General features: G+C 35.1%; 1 protein-coding gene across 1 annotated transcript; it reads right to left on the bottom strand.

Annotated features, from left to right (window-relative positions):
• Nucleotides 1-3,127: 3,127 nt before the first annotated feature.
• LOC141619062 (protein trichome birefringence-like 10) lies at nucleotides 3,128-8,507 on the bottom strand. The gene is made up of 4 exons (XM_074436094.1): nucleotides 7,600-8,507; nucleotides 5,836-6,225; nucleotides 4,633-4,791; nucleotides 3,128-3,802 (listed from the first exon to the last, which is right to left on the bottom strand). Exons 1-4 carry the CDS (start codon nucleotides 8,067-8,069, stop codon nucleotides 3,421-3,423), a joined length of 1,401 nt encoding a protein of 466 aa, XP_074292195.1. The 5' UTR covers nucleotides 8,070-8,507; the 3' UTR covers nucleotides 3,128-3,420.
• Nucleotides 8,508-24,547: the final 16,040 nt, after the last annotated feature.

Raw genomic sequence — 24,547 nt, 5'->3', positions numbered from 1 at the left:
TTTTATTTTCCTAACTCTTCCTTAATTATAATTATTAGATTAATTAAGTAGATAATTTATTACTAACTTGTTTGTTATTTTGTTGTTATTATGGAATCAAATTAGAGGAGGAAGAGGAAGAGCTTGTTGATCTAAGCATCTTTGACCCGGATAACCTTTAAGGTAACCTAACCTAACCCTCTGCCTCGTAATTGTAGAACACCAGTAATCTAGTCAGGAGGCAAATAGACATATCCTGATAGGATAGGTCTTTCTAACTAGTGTCATATATGTATTTTAGTACGACATAATATTGCTTGTTACATGCATGTTACTTGCACATTTTGAATGAATCACTTAAATAAACTAATACGTGGAAAATTGACAATGTGTCAATTATGTTTATAAGCTTACTTATTATGTTATCACCTCACATGAAAAATATATCTTTGAATAAATTATTTACTATGCACTTACATGTTAGACCCATTAAAACAAAGTCAAAATGAAAATTTGTATGTATATGCTAACTTTTATGGAAAATGATAAAACTTCTTATTTGCACTCTTTTCGTTTCATGCATTATATGGAGTTGAAATTTTTATATGTTTTACCTTCTGATTTATAGGATTTTTAGGCGCAGATCTTGTATCGATACGATTTTTATTCTATTTTATAAAATTCCAACAAGCCTGAATATTGTACGAAATTCAGTAAATTATGTTTTAAAAATCATAAAAAAATTACAGGAGTTCACTTATATTATGAGGAATCACCTGGTAAAATTTTGTTAGAAAATACTTAGTTTAGACCCCTTTTCGAAAATAAACAAAAAGGTCACTTTATAGTTTAATCCAAATTTAATACCTTCAATTTTTTTTTTTGGTGAAGTTACTTTATAAAAATAAAATTTTATTCAAGTGTAATATAGCAAGGGGAATATACAAATACCTTATCAAAAATAATTATATTAAATTATTCTTTTTAAACTAAAACCACCTTACTTAGTTATTTTAATAATTGTTTTAAGAGTTTAAGTAAATTTTATTCTAAAAACCGTTTTAGAAACAACCTTTAAAGATCTTAACAAGTGTAAACGTGATTTTTAGCAATTTTGATGAAATTATTAAATTTTGGACACAAATGCCTTTGAAGGTTTTATTTTAAAATACTCCTCTTCACCATTAAATTTTGAGTAAATCAATACGATAATTATAAGGACCTTATTTGAATATTAAATAAAAATTTAAGGACTTGTCTCTAGTCATGCCTTGACTAATTAAAATATTAGTTAAGTTGTGAGTTGACTATGACGATCTTGGTTAACCATTGACTAATTAATTAGTCAAGAGTTACTAAGTCAAAGTAAATTTATACTTGGAAATGATGTATCTAGCAATTTTAACGCTTGAATAACGAATTAGAAATAATGAATACTTCCTAATATATTACTCGAATAAGATGTTCCAAATCTCAAATACGAACACTACTTGGTTAAGATTAATACCCGTGAAATTCTAATGGAGTAAAAGCATTTCCCACAACTTGGACTAGGGCCTGCGGGAGTCTGTAAGTTCGGTATCATCCTACCGCCATGTTATCCTAACTGCCGAACATGCCACTTAAATGGGATCTCTGAATCGGTATGCTAATTGCGGTTATCTTGGGTATGCCCCTTGAATGAGACCTCTGAGCCAAGTGCCGTTGTATTGTCGATATGTTGGGATGATCCGCATAATATCGTCTCTATGAGACATCTGTTCTTTCGTGCTATATGTTGGGCGCTACCTTGGTAAGTTTTAGGGATCGACGTGTCGGAAGAATCCTTAGAGAGCTTATGCTATACAAGTACGGACAACACATCCCGAAGCTGCGTGTGGAGGGATTGTCGTTAGGATAGTAGTCGACCAGCTGCCACTGAGGAGCTGCGTGTTCCAACAAGTTGTGGGGTGGGTATATGCGCATATATTGACAGGAGCTTGATCAGCTTTACTACCTTTCAGATATCTTGGCAATTATTATTTCACGGTTGCGATCGTGTGCAGACCTTGATAGTTACAATTGTCTTGGTGCCTCGAAGTGTATGGGACGTGTCACTTAAATGGGACCTCTGAGTCCATTCATTAGCCGTCTGTTCTTCCCCACGATTCTGGTTGCTAAACCTAGTCAATTTAGTTGTCCGGTCCTATTGAGCACTAGGGGTGAGATGTAAACCGCCTAGTATCGATATGATCGACGGGATTGATACTCCCACTCGTACTCAAGGTGAGATGCAAGCCGTGAGTATGCGTGTGACATTGGTAGTCACGTCCCGTGCTTTTTGTGAAGAAAATAAATGTTTTAAAAAGAAATGACTACAAGTTTTTATCCGCATAACGTCTACTTGGATTTACCATATGCTGATTGATATAACATGTTGTTGAACAATGTCGTTATATTCACATGTTTATTATGTCATATGCCAATATGAACCAATGTGTTACTTCATGTACATATCAAATGTGTGCACGTCGATGTTGTAATGTGACTGGAGTTGTATGTTTGACCGCCTAATTGCATCACTAATATTCTCCATGATAAGAGGCCGTTGATAGAGGACGGTTAGGTTACTCCCACTAAGGGGGGCAGTTTTATTTTAATGATGTTTCAAGTAACATGGATCTTGAAGACTTGGACTTAGGAGGGGACTGTCGAGAGAATAAAACATCTTATGGTGATCTTTCATGAGTTTATGTAGTAAACCTTTATTAAAGCCGGTCCTTGCATTAATTTGTAATTCGGATATTAAACTTTGCTTTATGTTCTAAACATCCAGTTTTATGAAACAACTCAATACGAGTTGACGGTTTTAAATTTACTGATTTTTATGACTTATCTTTCTTTCCGCTTTCGTTAATTAAGTCATTAGAGAAACTTTTTTTTAGTTTTATTGGTTTGCCCTTTAATTTCCAACTTGACCAAATACAGTTATTATAATAGAAGGGTAATTTCCGCCATCTTATAATTCGAGTATCCCAATAGATTTATGAGTGTATTTATAAGCACTTTTTTTTAATATATATGAAGTATATTTTAATCAAACGTATTAAATCCATTTGAAAAAAAATGAAAAAATGGTAAACAACATAAAACTTCTAATTAACCAATCTAAACAAAAAAAAATCTAAAATGGTCAACAACATAAATAAATACCCATAAATAAAAACTTTAATAACCAATCTTTGTGTATGTATTTGACCCTACATGAGAGTATTATGAGTATAACCTACAAATTAAAGATACACGTATTCTTTGTGCATGCTTCTTGAATACCTTCTCTATGAACATGAACCACAACATTTTCCAGCACTTCCTCAATTGTATTTTCCTGCAAAAATCACTAATGTACTATACATTTGGTTAGATGTAACTTGTAACATACTAACATGCATCGTATATTTTTCACACGGCCTGAGTTTGAGGTGAAGTTACATTCCATGACGGAGTAACATCGCGCCTCAACATAACAGCGTAAAGGAGTTCGTTCCACGAGTCAGGAACTCCGGGCAGGCACCAGTGGCTGCAATCCTGCCGGTGGATTGATGCAGGACCCGCACCAGGGCCTAGGTAGTATAGCGACAAGTGGCCGTCCTTTCTTCTGGAAGACATTACTGTGATGTTCAACACATTAATGGGCTTGTAATTGAAGGAGTGGTTTTTGTGGGCAGTCAAGACGTCTGCGGCTATGGTGAACTTGGGCCATATTTGTGGTGGAACCAATGAGATTCCGATTTCAGGGAGAGTCTCCATGTGACACGTTCCTCCAGTCTTCCAGTCGCCCCCTCTGTCAGGTAGAAATGTAATTTGTATTAGATGAATAAAGCAGTTGATTCGTCTTTTTTAGGGTCATGCCAAAATGGAACGGAGATCAATCTTTTTGAGGCGGAGGGAACAACGCTGATTCAGAGACCCTAAACGCGAACACTAATTCTTACCAGGCTGTAATGCTTACTCCTACCAGGCTGGCAACATATATACTACAATAGTTTATAGGGATATTCTACATGGTACCCCTCAATTTTTCGACTTTCTACATGGTACCCCTACATTTTTTAAAACATACCTGGTACCCCTAATTGTTGTCATTATCACCAAGTATACCCCTAAACTTTATTTTCCGTCAATTAAACTCAGTTTTAGGCGTTAAGTGATTACTTTGACGGGTAACCAAGCTTGTCATTTATCTCCCATGATATAAAAACTCTATTATGCTCAATATCCATATTTGAACGTGATAATTTGGCAGGGGATCAACAAATTTTCCGTCAAAAATTTTTTAGCCCATATACATCAATCAATATTAGGATCGAGATGGATATTGAGCCTAATAGAGTCCTTATGTCATGGGATAATAAACGACAAGCTTGGTTACGCGTCCAAGTCATCACTTAAAGCCTAAAACTGAGTTTAATTGACGAAAAATAAAGTTTAGGGGTACACGTAGTGGTAATGACTACAATTAAGGGTACCAGGTATGTTTTAAAAAGTGTAGGGGTACCATGTAGAAAGTCGAAAAATTGAGGGGTACCATAAAGCTTCTTAGCTTATAGAGCTTGGACGAAAAAAAGAAGTAATAAAGAGTAAAAGAGTAAGATTTCAAGAAAGATGATAAACCTGAAATGTACAGGCGCATATGTACGGAAGAAGACCTGGGTGTTGCTTGTCTTTACATCTTTATCTATCCAGTTAAGTACAGTCTCTAACGATCTTCGATATGCACTATCATCCGTCATACTCATATTTACCTCTGCCCCGGTTTGAAAGTAGCAACCCCTGTCATACAAATTACAAGTTTCAAGGCTTGATGTCATCTTCAACAGTTCGATTTGGGGAATAATGGAATTGCAGACGGAAATTTTAACTCAAATTGTTTCAATGAACATCTGGTATAAATCAGAGATCATAATGCCAAACATGATATGACTAAACCTCAGACATGAGCATATACCGTAAACTGCCAGGTAGCATTCTACAGGCTACAGTAAACTTCAGAAATGAGAATACAAAAGTTTTAAATAAATTATAGCCTGGAAAACGGGTAATTGAGGATGTCGAATCATTTCAGGTATTCTTATGTATATCGGGACAGTAAGCGTCATTTACGAGTAAATTCATCCTACTTGCAGGTCATTTTGAGTCACTTGGCTATGGGGTCAAGTTGGTTTGTCATCGAGTCTTTAAGTCTTGACAATTTCGGATCGTGTTTATTAAGGGTTTGTGACTTATTATCTGTGTAAGTGCAACTACAGTTCTCATTTAAAATTAGTCAATTCGAGTCAAAATTTCAGATCAGGTGATTTCAAGGTCAGATCAAATTTTATCATCTCAAACAAGTCCAACGATGTTCGAGGTACCTACAGGTCGGATCGGATCCATGCACATTTTCGGGTGCATTTGCAGACAGAAGCAATGCCAAGTCTAATTTAATCAAACCTACCACAATACCGAAATAAAATATAACATGGTGCATTTAAAGTCAGAGGCAATAACTCTGCTTATAAATGAGACAGCAATTATCACAATTCCCCATGAATCTAGCATACTCAAATCATTATTAAACTGGGTTAATCGGATTTTCCCAAATATTCTACCAGACCCCAAAACTTACACACAAAATGACCACAGAAATCTAAGAGATTAGCATAGATTAATGTAGAATTGATTAAACCCATTAAAGACCAAATTGCTCGGAATCACAATGACGTGCGCTGCAAATAACATAAGTTCAGAACATAAATTTTCAGGAGACATAGTCAGGTAGTCTGCCGACAGCAGTATTATTAAAACATAAAAATTCACGAGACAGAGAGACAGTACCCTCTTATAGTCTTCTCGTAGTTCCACCAGTGTCCGGTATTAAGGACGAGAATATCAGCATCCCTCCACTTGCCACTGTTCCAATCCATTTGATCCAATCTCAATGTAGACTTCACCTTGTCTGGAACTCCTACAGGGGGACGTCCCTGCTGAACGAGGAAAGGCGACCTATAATACTCGACAGTGCAATTATAGTCCTTAAACTTGAAGATTAAGAAGCCTTTGTGCTTTGTTATTGGATTGCCATTAACTTCATAAACTGTGTTCTGATCAGGAACAGCTGAAGCAAGCATGCAAAGAAGGGACTCCCACTGATTCCTCCCAATTGAGTCCCCCGCAAAAACTATGCGTTTGTTTTTTAACTTCTCCAGCATCAATCTTGCATCAAATCTGATATTTTATTTAATCAAGTAAACGTAGTTAAACCCAGATTTTGGTTCCGAGATTCATGGTTTCATAATTGCCTACGCAACATGGAATTGAATAGTACCGTAAAGGTATTTGAGTTTAAATCGTCTAAGAGTAGACTCGCTTTAGATGGAACATCAGAAACAGATCAAAATTTAGCACCAGACAACATGCCACACAACACGAAAAATGTGTCATCAAGCCATTTCAGATGCCTGTATAGCCGAAAGGGAAAGCAATAAATAACTCAGCGATAAGTAACAAGGTGTATCAAGTAGGGACTAAATGATTGACTGATCAAATCAAACAACCCTCTCGAAAACAATAAATGGAGCAGGTTCATCAATGCTAGGTCCTGCGTATTAATACGATAACTACACATAACTAATCAGTACCCAAAATGTCAATTACTAACATAATCAGCCTCGGAACAAGATTGCATAGATATCCCTTTTAGATCAACGTGAGATTTGTATGGAACGGTATCACATAAACCGGCCTAAATTTTTATTCATCATTTAATTAGGATTGATAGGTCGGTCTCACGTATAAGGCCCTAATTCAAGGTATGAAGAATCATATCACAATGGCAACCCAACTGCCAATTGGTAAGAGCCTTGACAATGTGTCAATGTTGCGTACATCTAACCACCCTTGACCCGACATGGGTAAGAGCCCCGGCAACAGCCATAGGCAGTGGCGTAGCCACCTTATGAGCAATGGGGTCTTGAGAGTTGAGACCCCACAGGTTTTTGTAGATTTACCGAATCGTATGCTGGTATATGTACGATTGTACTGATTTCTGACTACGTAAGACCCCTTTATTTTATGGGTGGTTATTAAATTTACGTTAAGACCCCGCTGATCACTGATCAAATTTTCTGGCTACGCCACTGGCCATAGGGGCTAATGATATAGCATGAAACACAACAAGACAGGTACTAAGACAGCTACATCACCAAAAAAATAAGTTCCATTACCAACCTTCACAAATTTTGAATACTGCCCCCACAAAATAAGGAGCAAAAAAAGCATGAGAGAAAGGTAAAGTACAATCAGGTGGATACATATTAGCCTAACTCTCACTTAGATTGTCTCACACGCTCAAATTATCCTAATTTCAACAACCATTATCTTGTGTAGGACCATTGTACTTCTACAACACAAAAACCCTTAAAATCGCTATCGTCACTAGAAGGCATAGTCTCAGGCCATAACCTAAGATCCTCGGGAATCTCAGCCAAGTTTTAACCACCATAACTACTTTTCCTAACTAAATATAGGGCAATAGGGCATATTTCAATAAATGACAATGTAAAACCGTTTTACACAAGACCAACTCGGAAAAAAGCGTACCTAGGCAAGTTGCAATGCTTAGGCTGCCACCTCCACTTAGTGTAAAAACTATCAGGACGACCACTTTCAGAACACCTAAACCCAAAATCCAAAAATTTACAATCTTTAGAATGATACAAAGGGTAACTCTCATCCCACACCCAATCACCATCAAACACATCACACCCATTTCCTAATTCACTCCAAAAATCAACTTTTTTCACACCAATTTCACTTCCTCCATTATTTTTCAACCATTCAAATCTTTCAGAAGATTTAAAGTTTGGAAACATAAACCCTTTAATATATGCTCTATAATCTAAGTAAAAGAAACAACATATTACACAAATTGTTGCTAAAAAACATCCTATTATGCTTAATGAAGGTTCTAAAAATCTATAAAGTTTCATTCTTTTGATTGTTTTTAATGTTTCGAGAAAGTTTGAAGTATTTTGTGGGTTTATGGCTTGTTGGGGTTGTGATTTTGACATGTTTTGTGTAGAAAGATTGGATTTTTGGATGCAATTGGTCTTCTGTGAGGCGGGTTTTACAAAAACTAAAAAAAAGCGGTTACAGAAGACCGTTTTAAACAAATTCTTGTATAAGACGGCCTTACAGAGTGGTATGTAAGGGGAACTAAGAGTTTTATAGATGGTTACAATTTACAAAAACTTGAAAAGCGGTTATAAAAAGCCGCTTTAAACAAATTATTGTATAAGACGGTCTTGCAGAAAATGATGGATGAAGTAGGAGTGGAATGTAAGGGAAACAAAGATTGGGAAATGAATGAATTGAAAGAAGAATGAAGAAGTGAGACTTGAAAGTGAAGTTAGAAGAAAGGAGAGGAGAATGAGAGGAAGGAGGAGAAGAATAAAAGACATGGGTGTGAAGAAAGCAAAGAAGCACTCATGGTGGCAGTTACTAACTTACTATACAAAAAGGGACTTGCTAAATCCCGCACGACATTTTACTTAATCCCGCACATTTTTTCCCATTATTCCAAATGTACCCCTCTCATTTCTTTCACCCTCACCAAGAAAGAAATGAAAAAACCCAAAAAAACCTCCCAATATCCCCTTTGTCCTCCCCAATCACCCGATCCTTTTTCTTACTAATTCCTGAAAGGGAAACCTTTTTCCATAAACATGATGATATGGAGATGGAACGGCTTATCAAATTGCATCAAACATGACAATGCTGCAAAGCTAGTGCTTTGCCTTTACCGAAATCGTATTTTTCAGTTCTGGAAAATTATTTGGAAAAATTAAAATCATGGAACCACCAAACTCGACGACAAGCGCCTCACACTATAATTCGACCCCCCCCCCCCCCCCCTCCCCCCCGACCACCCTAACCTGGCCTGATAATCCCACAACCACCCATTCAACAACCCAACTCAATCAAAGCCCTAATTGTAAAAGAAAACTTATTTTTAATAAAAAAACATTAACTAAATCGACTAAAATAAAGACGGGTCTTAATAAAATTGTTGATAAAACGGCTAAAATTCAAAATTATATGTGATATGTGCGAATTACGATCCATAAAAGTTGAACCATTAATGAATTGGTTAGGTTTAGAGAGGAAAGGGAGAGAAGTCTTTTAATTTTTTTTTAAGACGAAGGGCAATTGTGGAATATTAGGGTAATATGTGTGGGATTAAGCAAACTAGCGTGCGGGATTTAGCAATTGCGTACAAAAATTGGCCTTTTTGGAGTTGTTTTTAAGAGGGGAGAATAAGGGAAGAAGTGTGTTTGGTGAAAAGATGATTAATGCAATGCAAATTTCTTTATTTATTTCTCTCCTCCCTTTTCCTTTTTTTTTTCTGGATTAGTGACGGATTTTGGTGTAAACGATAAGGATTGAGAGTAAGGACTCTTATTTCTGAAATAAGTAGTTAGACTTTGATTTCTAACTCTTGCGAATGAAAAAGTCAAACTTGCGAAAAGTTCACTCATTAAGGTGCTGTTTGGCCAAACTTCAAAAGTGTTTTTGTAATTGAAAAAGCAGTAGCTTGGCCAAACACGGTAAATTAGAGAGTTTTAAAAGTATTTTTGAAAAGTCAAAAACTGATTATTCACTCCCAGAAGTAGAAGTAGATATTTTCTACTTCTACTCCTCCATTTCACATAAAGAACCAAAAAAACAAACAAAAGTTGTATTAAAGTAGTTAGGCCAAACATATAAATTTGATGAGAAACTGTTTTTACAAAAGTACGGCCAAACAACCAAAAGTTTTCCAAAAAGTAACTTGTGAATTAACTCCTTTTAAAAAAGAAAAACCATTTTACATAAGCAAGACCAAAATTTTATAAGAAATCACTTTTACAAAAGTATGCCCAAACAACCAATTTTTTTCCCAAAAGTAGCTTGTGAATAAGCTCCTTCTAAAAAGGAAAAGCTATTTAGGCTCCGTTTGGCACGACACTTCAGGTAGCTTATTTGACCAAAGTAGCTTATTTGACCAAAATTTCAGCTACCTGATTTTTTTGCAAGTGTTTGGCAAATAGCTTATTTGGTCAAATAAGGTACCTGAAATGAAATGCTACCTCAGGTAGCATTTGAGAAATCAGGTACCTGAAATGACTTATTTTCCATTTTGTACCCATTTATTCTATAATATTAAATAATTTTCATATCCTTTTACGTCATTTTACCAAAATCAACTACCTTTTCAGCTAGTTTACCAAACACATTTTTATATAATCAGTTACCTTATCAGCTCCTAATTTTCATCTACCTTATCGATTTACCTTTTCGAGTTTGATTAGCTTTTCGGTTTTATTCTACCTTTTCAGTTTCAAATTTACCTTTTCAGGTAGTTTTGCCAAACAGAGTCTTACCCAAGCAAGGCCAAACAGCACCTAAATTAGGATACTCCTAGTTAAGAGAAAAAAGAAAAAAAAGGTTGAGGGTCTGAATAATTGACTTTCATTTTTATTTACAAACACAATCTTAAATCATTGCTCATGAGAAATAATATCGAAATATTGGTGAAAAATAAATAATTAAAGATTGAATTTCACTTTCAATTACAGCTATTGCCTATGGGACATGATTGTTAGGCCCTGTTTTTTTGGACTGATAATCGATCGAATCGAACTTATAGGATCTCGAATCAATCGAATCGAACTTATAGGATCGAATCGAATCGAACTTATAGAATCGAATTGAATCGAACTTATAGGATCGAATCGAACTTATAGGATCTCGAACTTAATCGAACTAAACTTATAGGATTCGAATCGAACTTAAATTAAGTGAGGTATAGGATCTCGAATCAACTTATAGGATCGAATCGAATCGAATCGAACTTATAGGATCGAATCGAACTTATAGGATCTCGAATTGAATCGAATCGAACTTATAGGATCTCGAATCGAACTTATAAGATCGAATCGAATCGAACTTATAGGATCGAATCGAATCGAATCGAACTAGTGAATCGAATCGAACTTATAAGATCTGAAGTGAACTTAAATTAAGTGACTTTAAGTCCAAAAGAACAGGGCCTTAGAGATGAAACTTAAGAGGTCTAATTTCATTGCAATAAAGTTAATGGATCAACTGCCAATTTCGAAATTATTCCTTTTAACCGGAGCATTTTTTTCTATGTTTTTTCCTACAAGAAAAAAAGGGTGGTGAAAATATGCTTTTAAAAAAATACTCTGTACGAAACAACTTGAGGAAATAAACAGTTTATAAAGTTATAAGTAAAATAAAAGTATACATAAATGATTTGAGTTGTCGAAATACAGAAAAAAAAATGTATAATCATATTCCACCTATTTCGATCAGTTTTAACATTTGTTTTTTTTTTAAAACACAAAATTTATAAGAAATATACTTCCTCCGTACCATTTGTTTCTTTACGTATTTCTTTTTAGTCCGTTTCATTTGATTCTTTACATTTCCTTATATGGACATCACTTTACCCATTAAATGACCATCATATCCTTCTAAAACTAATGAGATCCACACGCATGAAGACATAATGGTAATCCAGTATATAAAAGCATCACATACTCCACTAGTCCACTTGCTTCCACTTTTTTAATCTTTGTGCAAAAAGCAAACGTAAAAAAATAAATGGAACGGAATAAGTATATTTTGTGATTTTAGAAATGGAAAAAAACACTTTCCAAAGAGAAAAAGTAAACCAAAGTGGCTTGAGTGTAGTGGAGTGCGGGAGTGCCTCAAAGCGTTGCAAATTGACAACGAATTGAGAGGTCCCGGGTTCGACTCCCTACACGGGAGTGTTGCGGTTACCTGTCATCCAAAGGGATGTCTTACCTGACACACATGGTTTGCAGGGTATTGCATGTGTCCGGGGGGACTAAACCCCTCGTCATCAAAAAAAAAAAAAAGAGAGAAAAAGTAACTTATGTAAATAAGACCATTTTTTTTGTCAAATAAGCGCGCTATGTTATGGGTGAGAATTGAACCCCCAACTTATAATTGAGATAAAAAATTTTTTACCACTTGAGCTAACTCTGATTAGGACGTAATTAAGACCATGAAATTTGCGATCATTACATACATCTTATTCGTGGCTCGTGCACACAATCTTATCCAAATTTTTTTGAGATAAAATGAACCGAAGTTGTTCATGCACACACGAGACACGAGTTGCTTACTCTCATTATTAGTCATTATTGACCTATATGAGACCATTCGAGTATTCGACCATCTTCAAACACCACAACATGCATAGAACCTCTGCACCAAATGAGGCCATGTGTACTGTGCATACCGTACGAATTTGAGTTTTGATAAACAATCCGTCTTATTATAGACGGACATTAATCGTTTAAAATTGTAGACGGATAGTGGTCATTTCACAAAATGTAAGTGAAAGAGCAAGTGGGATATTAATTTCCTACGCACCTGCACTATCCACTCTTATTTTGTGAAAGAGACACTATTCATCTACAGCTTTAGAGGAATAATGTCCGTCTAAATCGAGAATTTGTTGTACATTAATACACAGTACTACAGTCCCAGAATTCTCAGCTGACATGAGCTTAATTCCTTTTATTTAGCATTTACTTCGGCTACTTATCTCTCTATATTGCTGACCATCTTCATGTTATTTGACAGAATCTTGAAATGCAGTTTTTTTTTTTTTATTAGGTAAAAAAACTAGATTGATCCTCTAGGGTAGGACCAACATATCTCATCCTTTCGAATGATAGAGGTAAGTTGAAGCCACCGACTTTCAAACCACCTCGAGAGGTTTGGACATGAGTGTCCAATAGAAGCCATAAAGTCGGCAACTTTGTTAGCTTCACGAAAGTAATGTTTAATTATTACTTCATCAAAGAACCGAAGATCTAATTTTACATCCTTTATAATACTAGAAATTCCCAAGGAATTTACCAAGTACTTACATGTCCATGCATATTCTCACGTCTTTGTAGTGTCTATCCCCTTGATTATCAGTTAATAGATCCTACAACCAGTTGTACCCAGTTGTATGCTCTAGAACCCGAGCTATATAATAAAGTTTTCGAGTTTTGTTTTAAAGAAGTCGAGCTATATACCATAAAATTTTTGAATTCACTCACTTAAACATAAAAAAAATTAACTTTAAGAAAGCTCAATAAAATTACACATAAGCTCGATAAGATATAACTTGGTTGTATGATGCTATTGTACCACTGGAGGTATAATGTTATTTGTGCCTTGATTATACCCAATACTATAATAATGAACCCATTTTCTCTCCATTTTCTAAATTGAAATGGTAAGAAATGGAGAAGCAAGTTCTTATCAATAGTCCAGATCGCATTTTGATAACATCTAACGGTTTTAAATTTACGCATAAAGATAAAGGAAAATGAAGTTAAAAGGAGAAATTATTATTTAAAGAGATTGTGAGAGGAAATGGATCCATTTCCTATAATAATAATACCCCAATATTCATTCGGATTGTCGTGGTCCAAAATTCTCCTAAACCTTTCCACTTAAATCTGTGACCGTGTTGGATCCAACACACCATAAATTTGAAGAACTTTTTTTTTGAAGAAACCCCAAAAGGAATTAAATAGCATTATCACGATCAAATAAGAGAAACTCGTCAATGTTTAGCGGAAGTACATTTACCCAACAACGTCTACCAAGAGACCAAGGCCTAACATGAGCAAGCTCTTGAACAACCCTATTACTCGAACGCCTAACATAAAAAAATTCAACAATATTAAAATGAGAACATAACGAATAAATATCATCGTAAATAAGACACAAATCACTACGGCCTTGTTTTCGCTTGCGCAAATCTTCTATCACGGGCAAACAATCACTTTCAATCTCGATATACACTAGCTCCTTGTTCTTGGCCTTGTTGAACCCCATAAGAATTGCTTCTGCCTCGAGCAACGACGGATCCCGAATCTCCCCCTCCAAGACCGTAACACCCCACAACATTCTCCCTTCATCATCTCGGCATACAACACTTGTTTCTCCAATAATCGCCAAATCTATATGACCTTTACCCTTTTTTTAACCTTTTTTTAATATCATAGATTCAAATGCACAATCAGAATTAGTTTAGTTATTTTATAAGGACGAGACTCGTGATTTAAATTCAAAATCAGATTTGAATACAAATATTGTAAATAACATATTGTCCTGGATTTCTTGTGACTGAACCTAAAAAAAAAAAAAAAAAAAAAAAAAAAAAAAAAAAAAAAAAAAAAATCAACCCAATAACAACACTTGTGTTATAATTCTAATTTGATAAGAGAAGATAATATAAAGAGAGAGAGCAATATAAGAGAAAGTGAGCATTGTTATTGTTAGGGTGCAAACCCATGTCCCACATCGGTAGAATAAAGATGGAAGATCATCTTTATAAGTATCTACTAAATATAATAGTATGAGGCCTTTTGGGAAGGAGCCCAAGAGTAAATCCGTGAGGGCTTGGCCCAAAGCGGACAATATCGTACTATTATGGACAGTGGACACCGGTACAGCAGAGACCCGACACGGGATATTCACGCTTCCGCACAACAATTGTTAGGAATTTGTGCCTTGAATTTGTGTCGAAGACGATAAGACAAGAAGAGACGAGTTGAAGCAAAGACAAAAGAAAGGTGGCTGGCAAAGCTTCAAGCGAGTCGGCATGATTTCTACGCGGGTCACACGCATGACTGGATTTGGCATATTGCTTTACGTGGTGTTAATTGCAACATGGCTTACCTTTAGGCGTTGACCTTAATAAGGACTTTAGTTTTAGTGGGTTTCCTAAGCTAACTATTAGTCCGTGCCTTTTCTCTTGTTTGCACTTGTTTTGTTTAGGAAATTATTTATTAATTTCCTAATAGTCTTTGTTTCCTAATTAGTCTAGATCTCTTATTTAGGGTGGAATAAATCTATATAAAGGCCTTAATATTAGTCTAGAATAATTAAGGAGGTAGAGATAGTATTTGAGAGCACAATCTTATGAGAGTCGATTTGTGAGGTTCCCTCCGGGAGGAAGCTTCAATTTGTTCGGGCTCTAGTAGATTGGCGTTCGTCGAATTTGGAGATCGAAGGAGTCCGTTCGGATCTTGGTGGCCACAAGATCGTTTGTCCTTCATCTCGTTTGGGTAGTCTCTTTTGTCCTTTTGAGATTACTATTTTGTTGGTAGAATAGGGTATACTTTTGGCTCATATTGAGCGCGTGTATACCGGTCTGCTGTTGTACTATTATCTCCACAATAGTGAATTTTGCTCTCCTTCAGGGTGGACGTAGCCAGTTATTTTACTGGTGAACCACGTATATCTGTGTGTCACTTTATTTGTTATTCGCTATTATTTTGTTCTTATCACCCTAATCAACTAACTATTGGGTAGTAAGGGACGCCTCCGTTACAACAATTGGCACCGAGCTAGAGTTCGATTTGGGATGCTTCACATTTTGTAATTGTGTTTTAGGCGTTAATTTGGGTTTGTTGAATTTTGGGTGAAAAGATTTTGCGAGCGAATATTTTGAAAGTTGACATACTTTTGGATTTGGTGAGTTTGTGTAAGGATGGTAGTGTTGGCGGTAAGGTGGAGTTTGCTACTATACAGGTCAAGCTAATGGATCCTTCAAGACAAACTTAAAGCTGTTTTTGCGTCTCAGTGAGGCAATTTGAGTTCCAGGTGGAGCTATTTGGGTTCTTGAAAAAGAGCTGTTGGGATCTCATAAGTGGTCATCTGAAACTTCGACGGGAGTTTAATTTGTTCTATGGAGCTTTTGGGTTGGACTTGTTAGTCTAACAATTTGCATCTTTGATGGAGGTGATTTGTGCTCGCATAGAATGTTGTTTTTGGTTTCGACTTGGGTATTTGTTGCCTTGGTGTAGGCATGTTGGTAGTGTTCGCGACACTTTCTTTTGTACCAAGTGAGACATTCTGTTTTGTTCATGGCGTTTGTGTCCTTCTATGGGCAGTTTGGTACGACGGTACATTTGGCCATGATGTTTGGAGGAGATTTTGTTTTGGAATCTAGTGTGTGTTTGTTTTGGGTACACCGTTCCATCATTAGTGACATTGGATATCTCATATATTTGAGTTGGCATTTGGCAGCTTTTGCCCTCGTCGGAGTTTGCTACGTTTGGCCTTCCTATTGCTATGAAGATATATGGTACTTGGTACGTTTGGTAGTTGCAGCTTGCTACATTTGGTACTTCGTATATTTGGTCACGTTTGTTGCACACTTGGTTCGTTTGTCCATTTTGAGGGTTGTGTTCAAGTCAAAGTGGAGACTATCGGGACAGGTGCGTAGTGACTTGAGAATCGATCCTGTTGAAGCTGATTTGGGTTTTTTCTTTGTTTTTCTTGGCTTGGTTCGTGTTTGAATAATTCAAGTCAAGGTGGAGATTGTTAGGAATTTGTACCTTGAATTTGTGTCGAAGACGATAAGACAAGAAGAGACGAGTTGAAGCAAAGACAAAAGAAAGGTGGCTGGCAAAGCTTCAAGCGAGTCGGCATGATTTCTACGCGGGTCACACGCATGACTGGATTTGGCATATTGCTTTACGTGGTGTTAATTGCAACATGGCTTACCTTTAGGCGTTGACCTTAATAAGGACTTTAGTTTTAGTGGGTTTCCTAAGCTAACTATTAGTCCGTGCCTTTTCTCTTGTTTGCACTTGTTTTGTTTAGGAAATTATTTATTAATTTCCTAATAGTCTTTGTTTCCTAATTAGTCTAGATCTCTTATTTAGGGTGGAATAAATCTATATAAAGGCCTTAATATTAGTCTAGAATAATTAAGGAGGTAGAGATAGTATTTGAGAGCACAATCTTATGAGAGTCGATTTGTGAGGTTCCCTCTGGGAGGAAGCTTCAATTTGTTCCGGGCTCTAGTAGATTGGCGTTCGTCTGAATTTGGAGATCGAAGGAGTCCGTTCGGATCTTGGTGGCCACAAGATCGTTTGTCCTTCATCTCGTTTGGGTAGTCTCTTTTGTCCTTTTGAGATTACTATTTTGTTGGTAGAATAGGGTATACTTTTGACTCATATTGAGCGCGTGTATACCGGTCTGCTGTTGTACTATTATCTCCACAATAGTGAATTTTGCTCTCCTTCAGGGTGGACGTAGCCAGTTATTTTACTGGTGAACCACGTATATCTGTGTGTCACTTTATTTGTTATTCACTATTATTTTGTTCTTATCACCCTAATCAACTAACTATTGGGTAACGGGACGCCTCCGTTACAACAGTTATATTATATTATTCCATGTACATGTGCATATATATAGAAAATACAAAGAGACCTTTTGATGAAAGGTAACGGTGGTTCCTAAAGGATAAGGAGATGAAATGTTACAATGGTTGGGAATAGATACAATGGTTGGGGATGTAAGGGTATAATGGTCATCCACTATACATATTTTATAACACTCCTCCTTGGATGACCATTACCTAAAAAAAATAAAATGTCTCACGATGACAATATTCTCCTAAGACGCATAACAAGGTGCCTCATTAAAACCTTTCCTTGGAAAACCCAATGGGACAAAACCATGGATAAGGAAAAAGAGTACAACACGTATTAACTCCCCCTGATGTTTAAACAACTTGATATATCTTGAAATAATCCATGCTTTGACGTAATTTCTCGACCGTTGAAATAGAACCCATCGTGGTTGATAATAAACTTGTTATCTTCAATCAATAGAAATCCTTGATAGTTTCAGTATCATATTTCTTCGGAACTCATATTCTGGATATGGTCATCATTTCATGATAACTCTTTGATTTTCATTTCAAAAAATACCACCGCAATTTTGAGAGAAAATAATTTTAATTCTTCTCAATTGATGACATAACATTATATGCATGTCTAAACATACCAATTGTCATCTTAACAATCATGATGATCATCATGACTATAGCGTATTAATGCGCTTATAGTGCTACCTCGTTAAAAACCTTGCTAGGAAAAATCCATTGGGATAAAAAAACCTAGTCGAAGGGAAAAAGAGTGCAGCTATCATTTCTGAATTCATTCTCTTCAGGAGAATCAATCTGATTAACAATTCATCTTTGAAAAATCATCGATCTTTCTTGCCAAATCTTATTACTGTATGGATTGACATCCTTATTATAGATTTTCGCTATTGAAATTCATTCATATATGAATTTCCATATGCTCAACTATAGGTTGAGACAACACAATTTATTCAAATAAACTCTTTAGTATTTTGAATATTCCCTTTTGGAACTAATCACGATAATCTTTCAATTGTATGGTAGAAGTTTATATTTATAACCAAGAGTTTTCAAAACTCAATTGATCAAGCATCATCATCATTTGATGATCGTTTATAAGAGGTTCCTACAGGGAGTTATCCTCGTTGGAGTATCTTATAAGATAACATTTCTCCTTTTAATAATATAACAAGTTAAAACAATATTATGAAATATGTACATGCATTCATATGACATGAAACCTATTTTTTAAATAATATTTATAAAATAATGCAATGATGGATATATATAAAATCTAATATACAAATAATGTACTTATCTCTAAATGCACATGGTGATGACTCAATAATGCAACTGTACAGTTTATTTTCCAAGATTCATAACATATATTGACTTCAGGTCAATGTATGGACTTCATGTCCATGAGCTCATTTAATAAATGATTATATGTCGACAATTAAAATGGACTTAAGTAGAAGATCCCCATTACGAGTCCATAAGATATCGCGCGCAAATATATATAGGTTCCATAAATATATCGATATAACTTATCATCTTTTGATAATATCAGTACTGTTCAATGACATCTGAATCTGAATATATATTTGGTACCATTATATTTATCTAGGCCATCTATTATCATTCAGATATCTGTGTCACTTCGGGAACACTCCAAATATAGCATTCTTATTTCATACCAACTGCTTCATCTTGCTATTTATCATCTATTTCATTTTCATAGTGGAACCGTCAATTCATCTTGACTTTTATTGAATTACACTTCAGGTGTATATGTATCAATCTGGTAAAAAATATTTGTTTTGTTATATCAAATTCAAAACCTTTACTCAGTGAATTTAATGTATAACATTATTTGAACTTATGGTTTAGTAAGGGATCATTCAATATTTGTTTTTACCAGCTTTTAACTCACTTTTCTCCCCCTAATATGGTAAAAACTATAACCAATATATAGTCAAAAATTTATCATAACCACCTTAGACATCAATTTCTCATATCACCGATGAGATTTTACATGGGCATTTTTGTACAATAACAAAATATTTCGGGGAGTAACATATAATGCAGTTGGTTGGATTTTATATATGCTGAATCACAATGCCCAACTCAGGAGATCACCGATTACATATAATAATCAAAATGTGATTTTTAATCACGAAAACTACTCAGAAAATTCAATATGTAGCTATAAGCCACTTGAATATAACATCAATCCATACATGAACATTTAAGTTCTTTATTCAACTCCGAGTAGTGTTTAGATCTCCAACGTCACATATACTCAATCTCAGTGCAGTGGCTTGCCTTTAATAAAATTTATACACGAGAGAATTTCAGCACTTATCTTTTCTTTATGATAAACTCCAGGTTTATGAAAACGGATATAATATGAACCCGGATGGCCTAAATTGTCACATTTAACCATTTCATGTCGACTTTATCAGTTTGCCCAGAATCCGTGTCAATCTTTCATAAGCATTGGTCGTGTTTCGAAAACTTCACTTATCACACGCCGCATTTTAAGTTGTTATAATTTCTCATGCTAATCATCAAGTTAGCAATATTCGTATCATATAAACTCAAATTAAAAAATTTCATATCTGGCCAGATAAATGATGTGACATAGGACACAACAAGTGTCTCATATATGTAGGCAAGACTCATCAATATTCCTTCAGGAAACATGACTATATTACTCTTTGAGTATTTTTTGATATATAATTTTATCATAAGATCAACAATTATAATCATCAACATCTAATGATGACATACACATTCATGTAAATTGATTATAATCTAACTTACGAATCAATTATTTCCTTCAGGGGTGATGCAATATTCAACAACTTTCAAATTAATTGTATTATTCAGCCAATTACTTTATAATATATCATAAGTTGATCAAATTATCACTTTTATTCCAAGAGTGAAGTAATATCCACTTCTGGTGGGAAAAGCAGTGTTTTCAAATGAACACATAGCTCATGAAAATATCTACATGCTTATACTTAGCCACTGTCGTTGTTGGTATATTTCGTCCAATCAAATCTATTATGCGTGCAATTTCATATTCACTTCAAGGAATAATGATGGTAACCAATAGGACAAGGCTTACGACTATATTATCTCATTAGTTTGTCGAGCCACATGTGAAACAAGATTTCACAAATACTGTTTTAAGCCACTTATACCATATATAATACGTCTACAGGACTACATTATTTTTATGAAAGATAAAATAATTTCATCCTCAAAACATTATATCTCATTCGTTACAAGGATAGATTTTGAAATGATTTGATATGATTTTCAAGTTTTATGAGTATCTCATATTTTGCAAATATCCATGTATAATCCCGAGTTAATATTGCTCAAAATATATTAATTACATGAAAAGTGAAAAATTTGTACACACTATGAACTTCAGGTCACAATTTCAATATATATCTATAAACACAATGAACTTCTGGTCATAGTTTGAATATTTGTAAATTCCATGAATTTTAGGTCATCGTATGAATTTCAAATTTTAACTCGTACATAATATTTCTCATACCGAACTTCTAGCATATATGAGTCTCACATGACTTTTCATGAGATATTTTGTTTCAATGGTGGACGAAATTAGCTCAATAAATGTCGCATCATTAGGCTCAATTAAGGCTTTCTTATTTGGCTCACCAAAGGCCACAATATTAGGCTCAATTAAGGCCGCATCATTAATTAGACTCATTCTTAAGCCACATCTTCTATCTATACTTCAGGTAGAGTCTTTATGAGATATCACATTTACTATTGGAAATGGATTAGATGTAGTTGAACAGGATTTATGACTTTTCAATCAGATTTCATTAATTTGTTCAACTAAAGGCGAACATAGGCGAACACGAAATCAATTCCGAAAAAAAAAAATTCTTTAATAAAGACCGCTTTAGCCATTTTAAACTCAAATATAGTTCATACAATCACAGTCGTGAACTTTTGGCCACTACCATTTACGTGTGAAGTTCTGGCCACTTACAATTAAACAAAATTCATATAACGTTATCAAAATGTGTAGTCATAATTTCCACGGATACCAAGGAGGCGCCTCACATAAAATTTTACGAATGAAATCATATTGTTACTAATATAACATATTGCAAGTCAGATAATTAATTCTCATGATTAATGATTAAAACCCTTTATCAAACAAATGCAATATGTTCCATGAACACAATTAGCAAAGAAGAGGATAAATATGTCGCAGCGATGGAATCATGTGAAAGCAGATGCTAATTTACTTACACAAACCGCATTATAATTTAATATATGAACCAAATGGACAAAATGATTTGGTCAATATAACAAGTCATTAATAAAGATATATAAGAATAATGTACCAATAAAAATCGGAGGAATTTATAAAATAATTAAAGATTGGGAAATAGTGACCAATATTTATTATCAAAACCCAAATTGTCGTTGAACAAATAAAAACCCCTCAATGAATTAACAATGTTAATGCGAAAAACATGCTAACATGATCCCATATATGAATTAACTTGCAAATTTATAAATATCATTAATAATTATACCGAAATCCGAAAAAAAAAAATCAAAGATTGCCAAATTACTAACATTTTTGAATATAGATTCAAAGATGCAAATGAATAATATCACTGAGACATGATCTTAAAATATCATATACGTTATAATTCACACATGCCAAGTATATATAGAGGTTCTAATATTCTCCAAACAAATAAACAATCACATAGTGCTCCTAAGCATTCGATCATCAACAATCTTGGGGCAATAAAATATTGACTCATGCATAAGAAAAATATATATACCTCGCACATCTACTATGGAATATAAAATGTTTAACTACGTTTAAACATTATGATTATGTGCATGAAATGATTATGTGAACAAATGAATTCAAATATACAACTGAATGCATACAAAAAAATGTATCATAATCTTAATAATATAAATTTAGTATAGATAGAAATACTTACAAATTAATTTGGTAGAATTTTTAAGCATGAATCGAAATCAAAGTTGAATAAATATAAGTTTGCAACAAACCTAAATTTGATGGTTCTCCCAAATTTGTTATCAATCTTGAATAGAGAATCGTCGATAACGTGTTATAATTTAATTTGATAAGAGAAGATAATATAAAGAGAAAGCAATATAAGAGAAAGTGAGCATTGTTATATTATATTATTCCATGTACATGTGCATATATATAGAGAATAAAAGAGCTTTTTTGAAAGAACGATGGATCCTAAAGGATAAGGAGATGAAATGTTACAATGGTTGGGAATAGATACAATGGTTGGAAATGTAAGGGTATAATGGTCATCCACTATACATATTTTATAACAACTTGCCAATTTTCATAAAAAATTTAAAATTACCAAACCAGAAACACACGAATTTGAAAACTTCCCAAAATTAACCATATGTAAGCGTTTAATAACACCATCCCAATACTCCAATACCACAATTACCACAATTAACAAATCACCAACACTCCCCGCCAAATCCCTAAACCCAAATGTCAAACCCCAAAACCCCAATTCCAACCCAAACCCCCTCCGATTACACCACCACCTTAATCAAACTATCCGTTACCCGAATTCTCAAACAAACCGGGTTCAATTCCGCCAATTCCTCCGCCTTACAAACCCTAACCCGCATCGCCACCCTCTTCCTCCACCAAATTACAACTTCCGCCGCCTCTAACGCCGCACTCTCCGGCGGCATACCTACTTTACACGACGTCGTTTCCGCCATTGACGATCTTAATTTCCCCCTCGATTTTTCTATTCCGCAACTCTCCCGCTTTATTACCACCACCTCTGATAACCGCCCCTTCCTCCGCCGCATTTCTTCACCGCCGCCGCAGAATGCGGTGGTGGCGGTGAAGGAATGCGGAGGTGTCGGACGACGTGGACCGGAGGTGCCGGTTTGGTTGCCGGAGTTTCCGGATATGAGTGTTGTGAATTGCGATAATGTGCGCGGGAAGGAGGTGTATTGGGAGGAGAGTGTGGTATCGGTACCGAAGGCGGAGGAGAAGGAGAAGGAGAAGGAGAAGGAGAAGGAGGTGTTGAAATCGGTGTCGAAAGAGGAGGGGGATAGGAAGAGGAAGAGGAAGAGGAAAAGGGGAATGGGGGAGTTTATGGTGTTTGGGAGAAGGGAGAGATTGAAGTTTAGGTTAAGGGATACGAGGAAGGCGAAAGCGAAAGCGGGGAATGTGGATGATTTGAAGCTTAGGAATGGAGTTTGTAGAGGTGGTAAGAGGATTGGTTTGGGTAAAAGGGTTAATTGTAATATTAGTAGTTTTTTTGATGATGATGATAAAAGGGAATGAATGTTCTTTTGGTAATTTGTGATGATTCGAGTATTGATTGATTGATTGATTGATTGATTGATTCGAGCAGTTCTAATTGTCAAAGAGTAAGAGGATGTTCAATTTTGAAGCGCATTAGTTGGCCGTCTTTGCTGTGGTTTGAGGAGCTAGTGATCATGATCATGTATGTATCGTAGCCTTGTTATTTATGTTGCCTACTTTGCGTATAATGTGGTTGTCTTACGATTTTGCTGGCTTAAGTTTTGTTTTGCAAGGTAGTTAGTTGATTATGTATATAGGAGTACTTCTCTAGTAGGTTTATAGAAATAATTGAGTTTTTTTTTTTTGGTAGAGGCAAGAAAGTTGTATCGAAAGGAACGGGATTTGGTATTGTTATATAGGATGAGAATAAGAAAAGAAAGTTTTGAAGTTCTATTAAAAAGATTGCTTAAATTCAGTTCTTTGGATTGTTTGCTAATGTAGTTTAATTTGCTGTTTTAGAGACTTTGAGGTGAACGAACGGGTTGCTGTAATTAGTCTATTTCATTTCATGTTATCGTAGATCAAAAGGAAGGGCAATTAAGAATAATTTGATACGAATTTGTGGAGCCCTCCTTGTGCATAAGGCGTTTTAGCTAGTGCATCACTAAGCCTTGAGATTAACTGCGAGTCTACGACCAAGACATGCTTTTCTAACTAAGTTGAGAACCCTTAATTGTTTGTGCCTAATTGACAGAAGATTTAGGCTTGACAGAAGTGATTGAATTCACTGTAATTAATCTATTTGTATGTTGAAATGGGTCTAGAAGGGGAAGATATCATGTAGTATATAAATTCGTAGACATTTTATCAGCCTGAAGAGCTGAGGTGCAAACATGTGCTAGAGCCCAATACGAACACAGTAAATGGGGTCTGTTTAG

Source organism: Silene latifolia, chromosome X (assembly GCF_048544455.1).
Source record: "Silene latifolia isolate original U9 population chromosome X, ASM4854445v1, whole genome shotgun sequence".
In the NCBI taxonomy this organism is placed as follows: domain Eukaryota; kingdom Viridiplantae; phylum Streptophyta; class Magnoliopsida; order Caryophyllales; family Caryophyllaceae; genus Silene; species Silene latifolia.
This window is presented reverse-complemented; position numbering and strand designations above follow the sequence as displayed.